This window comes from Engraulis encrasicolus, chromosome 1 (assembly GCF_034702125.1).
Source record: "Engraulis encrasicolus isolate BLACKSEA-1 chromosome 1, IST_EnEncr_1.0, whole genome shotgun sequence".
Lineage (NCBI taxonomy): Eukaryota > Metazoa > Chordata > Actinopteri > Clupeiformes > Engraulidae > Engraulis > Engraulis encrasicolus.
The window spans coordinates 12,373,394-12,385,517 of record NC_085857.1 but is presented as its reverse complement, the minus strand read 5'-3'; the positions used below and the strand labels follow the sequence as shown (position 1 = coordinate 12,385,517).

General features: G+C 41.2%; 1 protein-coding gene across 1 annotated transcript; it reads left to right on the top strand.

Moving 5' to 3' along the window:
* The first annotated feature begins 3,188 nt into the window (after positions 1–3,188).
* On the top strand, positions 3,189–11,790 carry LOC134447896 (tripartite motif-containing protein 16-like). Its single transcript, XM_063197612.1, has 8 exons — positions 3,189–3,831; positions 5,360–5,455; positions 5,659–5,892; positions 6,943–7,117; positions 7,217–7,249; positions 7,587–7,613; positions 7,928–7,984; positions 10,711–11,790. The coding sequence occupies exons 1-8, from the start codon at positions 3,250–3,252 to the stop codon at positions 11,229–11,231; spliced, it is 1,725 nt and encodes a 574-aa protein (XP_063053682.1). The 5' UTR covers positions 3,189–3,249; the 3' UTR covers positions 11,232–11,790.
* The last annotated feature ends 334 nt before the right edge of the window (positions 11,791–12,124 follow it).

Below are 12,124 nucleotides of genomic sequence, written 5' to 3'. Positions count from 1 at the left end.
TGGCTCACTAAAGGATACTTTTGATATTGATTTTTTGATATTATGGATAGGCAATAGATGGGAAGTTCAAATCTAAATCGTCTTCTGTTGGCAGTTTAAGAGTAGACGTTCACAGTATGTGGATCAGGAGTCCATGCCACAGTCATACACAAAGTCCACCTTGATTTAACTGTCACACGCACACATTAATGATATTGAACACATGCCATGCACACACACACACACACACACACACACACACACACACACACACACACACACTTACCTCTGTATCTGGATTGACAGATATACATTTATTGTGGCACAATCCAAATTTGACTTAAAGGAGTCTCATACACCTCTAAAGTCTTCTGTTCGACCGATGTTGTCATAAGGATAAAGTTGGCAGCTGCGTTTCAAGAAGAGTACTGTATGCAGGTGCTGTACCTTCAATACCACGTTATCACACGGATGATTTCAGCAATTAAAACACTTTTTTGGTCTGTATTTAACATTTGTTTGTCCATATTGGCCTACACCCATTATGAATAATTACAGCTAGATATTTTGTTTTGATATGAGGTTCTGTGTTACCCTACATTTAAACAGTTTCAGGGGAAGAAAAAAGTTTCAGTAAAAAAAAAATGCTGTTTTGTTGATTGTTGTTGCTACTGTATTTCTGGAATCGCTTGAGTATGATTCAAAAAGTTTAAAAGGGTTAATTTGATTCGAATGCAGTATTTTGCTGTATTACTGGTAGGCTATTATTTCAGTTTCAGTGTGATTCAATAAGTTTAAAAACTTGATTTGGAATCCAATGCAGTGTTTTTGCCATCTTTTGTCATTTGTCAGTTTTGCCAATGATGGACTCAAATGTATTAAATAAAGTAATTCAGTTACTTTCAGTTACACTCCAGATTTCTGTCTCATGGTGTTGTAGGGACACTTCGTCAACTGACGAAGAAAACCTTGCTGTTCGAAACGTTGTGCCATTTTTTCACATTAAATCACGACCACACACATCACAGGGAGCTTTTGCGGTGTGCGAATATTTCTCCTTTTCACCACATGAAGTGTAATGGGAATACTGTCTCGCATTAGTACAAAATAGACATCATCAGTGTCCCAGATTAGTCCTCAGACATTGAACATTTGCTCAGTAATGTAGTAATGCCATGAGTGATACTCGGACACTTCCAATTCTGGGGACAATTCAAAGTACTAACATCAGAGAGAATAGAGAGAGAGGGGTTCCATTGACCCATTGTTTCCGGGTTCTATTGTCGCAAGGGGGAGAGGGGGGAAATCCCCCTTTAGGCAGACCTAGACAGACCTAAGGACTGTTCTATTCAATGCTAGGAGCATTGTGACACGCTTCTTTAGGCAGACCGGAACCTGGTCATGTTAGGTGCCCATAGAAACCTATTATGCTGGCATTTCTCTTTACTTAAAGAATCTCTGCTAACATTCCAGATGTACTGTATGTCTCATGGTGTAGAGTGAGGTGATATAAGAGGACTAACCCAATGACCCTCAATATTGATACTGCTTGAAGTGTGTGTCACACATATGGATCATACACCACAGACCTGTATTATGTGGCATACACTTTCTTAACCTGGCTCTCGCAGATGGATTTTTAGTAGAGAAGGTGCGCTCAACTCCGAAAAGTTTCTTAGAAGGTCTTTGGGTGCGAGCAAACAGCAAAGTTCATGTATAGTAAAAAAGCCGCACTCCCGGGTCAATTTCTTGCAGTTTTAATACTGGGTTAGCATGGCAGACAGACAGACGTTTCGGCCTAAGCCTTCTTCAGCGTCTTGGATTGGTGGATTGTCATCCCTGTGCGAGCTCACAAAGTGTAACGAAGGTCTGTGAACGAAGATGCACGAAGCACTAGGGGTCTCGCGAGAGCCAGGCTGACACTTTCTTGCATTAGCTTGCAAACGGCTCTCTAATCGCCACACACGTTACACTGTATTATTTTTTTTTGTTTAAATGCAATATTGGGTGAGTTTTTTCTAGTCATGTTATAAATTTTGATTTCTTTTGTGCAACTATTAGGCCTACATGTGCTGATAACAACACCAGGCTTGGAGCACAACAAACCCCATCCAATTAATCCATTTCAGTCACCTTATTAGCTATAGATCAGGGGTGGGGAACCAAGGGCTGTAGAAACAAAAACAAAAAAAAACAGGATTTCCCCCTGCACTTTAGGCCTATATTGAAGGCAGCCACCTTTAAAACAGACCCCACCTTCTGTAAGTCCCCTGAATATAACATAATTCTATTTTTATAATTGTAATATAATTTTTATATATTCCTTTACAAAATATATCAGATTTCATGTGAAGCTGCATAACATTATATATCGGGGGCCGGATAAAATGGCCTCAAGGGGGCCTCGAGACACAGGTACCACCGGCTCTGGGTACCTAGTAGGAGCTTAGGCCTACTACATCTTTCACATAGAAAAAGGGGGGAAATTATGTTACTAGTTATGTAGTTTGAAGTGAAGCAGACCATGACAGTTATGTGTTTTTTTAAAAAAAAAAGCCAGAGTTGTCTGTCTTGGATTCAAAGAGTAAAAATCCTGCCACCATGAGTAGGCCTATTGTGTTTGATAGCTGATCTTCCTGTATGCTCATTTCAATTAGCTTAGTTGGTGGATGATGGCTCAAAAGTGTGGAATACATTTTTACTCTCTAAAACCAGAAATGGTGTCATGGCGAAATACTTTTTTTGTGTATGTAAAATTGGTCCAATTTTTCCCAAATTAGCGTGGCCATCAAAAACTCATTACACATCTTTTTCTGATAGTAAAAAATCAAATCTTATTTGGGTTTCCCCCCCGCAAATACACAGCAGCAAAAGCAATGGCCCCATTGTGGTGTTAGGCCTATTGCATGTATTTTGCATTCAGTATTTTGGTGTCTTGGTATTGTGTCTCAAGATGAAACGTGCCCTAAGTGCACCTCACCATCTGACTACGTTATTTGATCTGACTGAGATCAGAACTTGGATAACTGCAGAGATCCAGTCCCCTTGGATCCAGTCCCCATCTTTATTGGCACGCACGCACTTGTCATTATTCCGTCAAAGCAGCAGGTGGCAGCATTACTCCACTATTACTGCAGCATTTGCCTTCCAGGAAGCGCATTTAATCAGAAACGAAACCATAGGGAATCTCTACGACGAAACCCAGAACAGGTGATCTGTCGCACTCGCTGCACAAGTTTTGGAAAGCGTTTGTGAGTAAAGTAAGGGGAAATGGCAGACGCGATGTCAACTAAACAAGACCTTTTCATGTGCTCCATTTGTTTGGATCTACTGAAGGATCCAGTGACACTTCACTGCGGACACAATTACTGTTCGGGATGCATTAATAGCTGTTGGGATCAGGAAGATCAGAAGGGAGTCTACAGCTGTCCCCAGTGTAGACACACTTTCACTACGAGGCCGGTATTGAAAAAGAATAATGTTATTGCCGAACTTGTGGAAGAAATGAGAAAGATTAGACCTACAATTCGACCTGATGCTTCTGCTGACCATGGAGATGTGGAGTGTGATATCTGCTCCGGGAGAAAACTCAAGGCTGTGAAGTCCTGTCTGGATTGTCTGTTGTCTTATTGTGAAACTCACTTCAAAGCTCACAATGACCTTAACCCGGGTAGAAATCACACAGTCATCGGCGCCACTGGTCAGCTACAGGAAAGGATTTGCTCCCTTCATAAGAAAGCTCTTGACATATTTTGCCGTTGTGATCAAACGTGTGTATGCTATTTGTGTATGATGGAACAACATAAAGGCCATGACACTATCGGAGCTACAACAGAGTGGAGTAACAAAAAGGTAAAGCTGCCCCCATTTAAAGGGACACTGTGCAGGAAATGGTCAAAAAAGGTACTGCAACTATGCTGCTTATTGAAATTGGGCTGCCTATTGCCAAATTTGATCTTTACATGAAAGTTTACTAAGTATTAAACAAATATTTTCTAGTATGGTCCAAGTACAGTCATTTTTGCAGCTAAAAATGGCTATTTTTGGAAATTCAAAATGGCGGACCATGGAGAAGATCCCTCTTTTCATGTATGAAAAGTGCAATTTTTCCAGTCATAATGAATACTTAGAATTTGATGCTGGTGGTAAGTATTCATGAAAAAGGTAACATTAGTGAATGGGCAGCATGAATTCTGGAAATGAACAACTAAAAATCTCACACAGTGTCCCTTTAATTTAGACATCATAGGCCTTTAGACATCATATAGCCTAATGTTCACTATTAAAAGATGATCTGTTCGCCCTAACCTGAATTTGCTCACCACCCCAAGTATGATTTTGTCTGCGACAAGGCCCTAGGGCTAGGCCCTGCTACAGTACAACACACAAAAAGGACCAGGTACAGGGCAAACATGGTTCAATATATTCATCTGCTAAAAGAGCCTATTTTATCTATCTTTATGACCTGTTCTTCAGAGTTCAAGCTGTTTGGTAAAAGATTAATTAGTCCAATTGGGAATGTTAGAAAATGTGCCGCATTGATTAGGCTATAGCATTTCCTGACTCGATTATTGAATTGTTCTGCCCCGCATTGCTGAATGGATTATTGACACCACTTTTCAAGTATGGAGTAGTGCAGTAATAATGAATAGTGGTGGTGGTAAGTATTTGTGTAAAAGGTTACATTTGTGAATGGCCAGCATCAATTTTGAGAAAAAAAATGTTACAAATATTACACAGTGCACCAATTAACGTATGGACAGCATTTATATAGCACCTTTCCACTCCTCCGAGCACTCAAAGCCCTTTACATTGTATGCCTCCCATTCTCACATTCACACTCCAGTGGCAGTGGCTGCCATGCAGGTTAGGCTACCACCCTGCCACCAGGAGCAACTTAGGGTTAACTATCTTTCTCAAGGACACATCAATGGGCTCAGGCAGAGCGGGGCTCGCACCTGCAACCTTCTGGTTGCTGAACGACTCCTCTACCATCTGAGCCACCATTCAATACTCATTTCATCACTGATATAAGCTTACAGTACGCATACTTGTACTGTATGTGCGTCTATTTTGTTACACTGTGGTCTGGACCTACTCAGAATTCTCGTGATGCACAAGAAATATGCATTTTTTTTACAACTACATATTGTTGGTGTGCTAGTTGAAACAATAGACATTAAAATTATCTCATGGGCAACATAAGATGACCCATTTGCCCGCCACATTTGAATAGCATTTAACAACCCCCTTACCTTAGTTACACATTGTTGCTCTTGTTGTTTGCTAAAGTAAACAAGGTATGTAAAAAGCTTTGTGAAGTTAAGTGTTTGCCCCTTGTTGGTGAAACATAACATGTATTTTATGACTTATCAAATAGAAAAGCTTGGGTCAGCTCCAAACGAAATGTCAGGGGACAATCCAGAAGAGAGAGAAGGAGGTTCAGGAGCTGAGGAGAGCAGTTGACACTCTGAAGGTGAGGAATCAACCAAGAAAACCAAGTGAAAACTAATTGCACATTAAAGCACACCCCATCTCTGCCCACCCTAATTTACTCCCAATTTTAAAAACATGCCATTTGAAATTCAACTTCAACTACTCGATTTTCCCTAACACATTGGGGCCGTACTGTGGGAGTCTGTTTCCTGACTTCTCTTTGTGTGTCTCCTCTCTTGGTAGAGCTCCGCACAGTCTGCAGTGGAACACAGTGACCAGATGTTTGATGACATCATTCGCTCTGTAAAGAGAAGGCGCTCTGAGGTGACAGAACTGATCAGAGCTCAGGAGAAGGCTGAAGTGAGTCGAGCTGAACAACTCCTGAAACGACTGGAGCAGGAGATCTTTGAGCTGAAGAAGACAGTTGCTGAGATGGAGCAGCTTTCACACACACAGGATCACATCCATTTCCTCAAGGTGACTACATTAGTGAAAAATGTTCATATACACTCAGCGGCCACTATATTAGGAACACTTGTTACAACTGTTCATTGAGGCAAATTTCTGATCAGCCAATCACATGGTGGCAACTCGATGCATTTGTGCATGTAGACATGGTAGAGATGACCTGATAGAGTTCAAACCGAGCATCATAAAGGGGAAGAGCAGTTATTGAAGACTTCTAACATGGCATGGCTGTGGGTGCCGAAAGGGCCTGATTTGAGGATTTCAGAAAAGACTGATCTACTGGGATATTCACACACAACCATCTCTAGGGTTTACAAAGAATGGTATGAAAAAGAAAAAAATGCAGTGAGCAGCGATTCTGTGGGCAAAAATGCCTTGTTGATGGCAGAGATCAGAGGAGAATGGACATACTGGTTGGAGCATTAAGTAAAAAAAAAAAACACTCATTACAACCGAGGTATGCATAAGAGAATCCCTGATCACATAACACATCAAATCTTGAGGCAAATGGGCTACAGCTGCAGAAAACCACATTTGGTGCCACTCCTGTCAGCTAAGAACAGGAAAATGAGGCAACAATTTACACAGGCTCACCATAAACGACACTAAAAGATCGGAAAAATATTGCCTGGTCTGATGAGTCTTGATATCTACTGCAACACTCAGTACACTCACAACAGGTGGAATGGTCAGAATTTGGCATCAACAACATGAAAACATGGGTCAACCCTGCTTTACATCAACATTTCAGGCTGGGGATAATGGCATAAGGATATTTTCTTGGCACAATTTGGGCCAATTAGTACCAATTTATCTTTGTTGGAATGCCACAGCCTACCCGAGTATTGTTGTAGGCAGTTCAGGCAGTTCTGAAGGCAAAAGGGGGTCCAACCCAGCACTGGAGAGGTGTTCTTAATGAAGTGGCCAGTGAGTGTATATCGCAATGTACATTTTTCTTTATTTTGACTTAGCTATTAGCTAAGTCTACTCATAACAACATTCAATACCTTTAAACATGAAATTAGTTTTATGTCACACCATTTGTGCGTTTTTGTACAGCATGTAGGCTCCATCTCTAATCGTCCTTACAAAACAATGTCAACCAGCTTGACCCTCAGTCACTCCAACCTCCTCTTTGAGCCAGTGAAGAGATCTGTCTGTGCACTGAAGATGCATCTGACGGAGAAATTGGATTCGACCTTCAAGCAGGAATCCGCCAAAATATCTTTAGCAGGTCGGAAAGACATCGAAATTATATTTACCAAGCTCAATTAAAAGTAAGAAGTGTGCTTTTTTTTTAACCATCATGTTTTTCTTCTGCATCTCAAAACAGTAGCACCTGTACAGATGTTCAAGAGCATTAAATGTGAGTCTTCCTACATGCAGTCATCCCTGCACGCACGCACACACTAAAACCATGATTTATCTGGGGGTTTGGGGGGGTGAAGTGGTGTACACCAGGCTTGTACGAAATTCCGAATTAGATGAATTTCAATTCAAAATAATGCCATACTACGAACAGTAGGTGATGCCATTACCTTGAATTTCTTTGAATTTCATCTACACTACCCATTGAAAATACATAGAACACCACCACCTAGTGTTCGTATTATGGCTTTACTCTGAATTGAAATTCTTTCCGTTCAGAATTTCGTACAAGCCTGGTGTACACTATGATTGACTGTCTCTGTGTTGATCTCCAGATACTGATTACGTCAGAAGAGAAGACAGTAAGTCATTACCTGCATCATTTAACACTTGCTTTTGTCGTTAGCAATGTTACATTTAGATTTCGTATGGTTGGGCTGAAAATTCAATTGGGTGCGTGCAAAGGATTGTAGAGGGTATGTAGATGTTTAGTTGGTGAATATACTCCTCCAACTGTTCTCCTGTTTTCCAGCTGTGCGTTGGCTGTTTTGTTTGTGCAATATTTTTCAATAGGCGAATGGAGTTGCACTGTGTGCTAACAGTAATTGGTACATGAGACATTAAGACAGTGATTGGCCTGCTGTTATTCTGGCTGATGTCATACTTTCTATCTCAGTGTCTGGAGTAACGGCTGTTAATACTGAACCAGTGACCAGAGAGGACTTCTTGCAGTGTAAGATAATACACACACACACACACACACACACACACACACACACACACACACACACACACACACACACACACACACACACACACACACACACACACACACACACACACACACAGCAACATGATCTCTCAGAATTCCGTACACAGACCTTTGGGACACAAAATCTGTGTAAATTTCACAGATTTTGCCAAAATGCTGTGCTATAGTCACGGAAGAGTTTTCCGTGATGGACTCACGGGGAAAAAAAAAACGTTCTCTATATTCCCAACAGCTCTATGTTCCCACAGGTTTGTGTTTTCTCATGATTTTTCCAATTTCTAAGATTTTTTCCCCTCAAAAAACATTTCTTACCGACAGGTTAGGGTTAAGGCTTGTTTTGGTCTCGGAACAGCTAGTATTCTTCAATTTAGTACATGAATTTGATAGCCTATCAACCAACTGGTTAAGGTATTTCTCAAAAACATGTCTTTACTGACAGGTTAAGGTAAGGGATTGTTTTGGTCAGGGCACAACTTAAATTGCTATAGCATTCTTTCGTTTAGTATTAGCATTGGTATCTACTTTCTAATGATAGAGTTAACAAAGTGTGCATTCCAATATGTAACCTTGCTTCCTCTTCTTGTGCTTGTGGCCTCGCCCCGCCTCCTGGCCCCTCCTCCGTGGAGAAAACAATTAAGTTTCCCAGCTGTCAGCCTAGCCACAACAACTTTTGGGGGACTGTTTTTCATTCACCATCCCAATTGCAAATGAGAAAAAGACTTTACAATTGAGCTTTTGCAAGATATTGGGCAGTCATGGGTGAAATGGGCAGTCATGGGTGAGCGGTTAGGGCGTCAGACATGCATCCCAGAGGTTGCTGGTTCGACTCCCGACCCGCCAGGTTGGTGGGGGGAGTAATCAACCAGTGCTCTCCCCCATCCTCCTCCATGACTGAGGTACCCTGAGCATGGTACCGTCCCACCGCACTGCTCCCCATGGGGCGCCACTGAGGGCTGCCCCCTTGCACGGGTGAGGCATAAATGCAATTTCATTGTGTGCAGTGTGCAGTGTTCACTTGTGTGCTGTGTCACAATGACGATGGGAGTTGGAGTTTCCCAATGGGCTTTCACTTTATATTGAAATATAATGCTGTTGTCTGTGATATCATCATGACCTATTACTTCCTGGTTTGAGGCCACAAGCACAAGTGGAGGAAGCAAGGTTGCATATTGGAATGCACCCATAGTGCTGTGGGAATAGAAATCACTTCCGTGAGTCCATCACGGAACACATCTGTGTCCAGGAGCCTCATGTAACAACTGCGTGGATTTCCTACTAAAAAAGTGCGGACGTAAAAATCTTGAAGGGTACTTACAGACAAAAAAATACAGATGTATCAATAAGTGCTTAACCAGATTTTGCCATGAACATCGAGCAACGAGCACATGCGAACCCGAGTCTCCGCCTTGCCTTCTCCCTCAAATATTCCATATGAATATTCTAATTACTATGAACAGACTCATTTGCGTGCATTCATAGGTTGAAGGAATGGAAAAGGGGGGAGTGCGGCAAATACATTTCATAATGCAAGGCGAAGGCACTGTTTCGAGGTGGCCAATTTAAAAAGAAAAATGCTGCTCACAACAACAAAATTACTTTAGCGTGTATATAGTCTGTCATTTCTTACTGCAGTACAATGCAGGTTTTTCCCCCACATGATATTTACAATGCATTGTACATCAAAACCACACACATTGCCAGGGCAGTCGCCAACGCTGGGATGAGAAACAAACGTTTATGTCATTGTCGAGTATAAATATGAAGGATGATGCATGCATGCACATACGCCCAAGGTCTGAATAATTTTGTAGCCATACTCAGTTAGAAATTCACCAGCTAATGTATGGACTGATTTTACAGTAGCCTTAGTTAACACCCTGAGGTCCAGCCGGTCACCAGTGACCGGATTTGACACTTCTCCAAAAACACATCTATAACTCTGTGAGTTTTGGTCATTCAAACATATAAGTGACACCATTAAAAACCTTGAAACTTCTAGTTTTCAAATATATACTGACAATTATCACATGGAAAGTGACAGGGGGTGGGGACCATCAGAGGTGTTACAGGTCCATCTAATTAGTATTCAACTTGCATAGAAACTGGCTTGACTTACAATTACTCTTTCACACTTTGTAAGGAAACAACAACAATTTCTGAAGGCTCTTTTTACTTTTATGTAACAAACACTTTTGTTTACAAGGTTCAATCTTCAAAAGTCTTGGCTACATATATTTAGAGTGTGTTTTCTTGCACTGTTTGAAGACCTCTAAAATGTTTTTCTTGAACAGTTGTGTTTACACTTAATTTAAATAAAACTTGTTTGTATTACATTCACTTCACCGTCATATTCTTTTTTGTTAGGCTTTTCAGAATACAACCATATGTGCCACTTTACCATAGATCTTTACAGTTAGTTGAAATACTTGAAAAAAGTCAAGGTGTGGCAAAGAACCTCAAAGCCTCTGAGAGGCCTTATGGGACATGCAAACCAACAGCGCAGACATCCACAGTACGTCCACAGAACGGGTCCCTTATCAGTCCGAAAATGTTAGAATGCATGAAAACAAATTATGCCTTTCACACAGGAACGCGGTGTAAGCGTGGCGCATGTCCGTGAGACACACATAATATTTCATGAGATTAATATTTTCTGTCATATATTTTCTTGTCTTCTCTTGCATTAGATTACTGCCACTCCACGCTGGATCCAAACACTGCAAACGGATACCTCCATCTGTCTGATGGGAACAGGAGAGTGATGATGAAATGTAAGGAACCCCAGTCATATCCAGGTCATCCAGAGAGATTTGAGTGGTGGCAAGTGCTGTGTAGAGAGGGTATGTCTGGACGCTGCTACTGGGAAGTTGAGTGGAGTGGGTCGAGAGTTAATATAGCCGTGTCATATAAAACCATAAGCAGGAAGAGAAAACTTGGAGACAGCTGGTTTGGACACAATACTCAGTCATGGAGACTTACTGTCAAACCCCAAGAGACATATTTCTTACACAATAATGAAACAATCACGCTCCCTCTAGTGGCCAGCTCCAGAGTAGGAGTGTATGTGGACCACAGGGCAGGGACTCTGGCCTTCTACAGCATCTCTGACACCATGATGACACTCCTGCACAAAGTCCAGACCACATTCTCTCACACACTCTACCCAGGGTTTGCGTTAGCAAATGGATCATCAGTGAAGCTTTTGTGACTCACATGTACTGCATGTAGCACATCTGGACTCTGTGGCTCCATGTGTGTTATTGTATGCACATGAAATGATGTTGCATCGAATCCCCACACATTAGGGCTGGGGGACATGGCGCAATTTTGATCATGATACATTATTCTTATGTTGACAATTTGGATTGTTTTGATTATTAGGCGGGAGATAAGACGTTTACATTTGAATGGTCATTAATTGACAGTTCCAGACGAGTACACACACACACACACACACACATATAAACACACACACCTAAGCTACACAGGTGCAAAACATGAAACTATCAAAAGATGAAGACTCTGGTGGAAGTTTGAACATGATAACAACAGGTGGGAAATCTAACCCCCAAATAAGCCTTCTTTATCTGTTTGAAAGCCTTTTTGAATTCTTTTTGTTTGTTTGTGTAGTTTTGTTCGTTTGCTTTGTTTCGTTTTTTTAGTTTTGTTTTTTAGTTTGTTTTTTGTTTACATTGTCGTCATATGCAGCTGGTTGGTTGTGTGAAATCTGTCTAATGGTAGATGGCATTAAAATAATTATAAATAACCTTTTTGCGTGTGTATGGCAAATGTGTTTTCTTTCATAATAGCAAGATAGTTTGTTTGAAATGATGCTGTATGTTACCCTTAGCCTGATTATCATTGACGCTCAAATCTCTTGGAGTCTTGGTCTGACCAAGAGCATAACAATTATCATTTCCCAAACCCGTCTCCCTTAGTTTGCTTATGGTTGTTTGCTTCCCGACAAAGGGAACAGAGTTCCCGTATTTCTCAGAACTCAGAAAGTACTTACTCTTCTGCCTTCCATTTAATTTCATGCCTGAGTTTAGTATGGCACACGTAAATCCTATGGTGAATACCGCCACCTAGTGGATTTCCTCG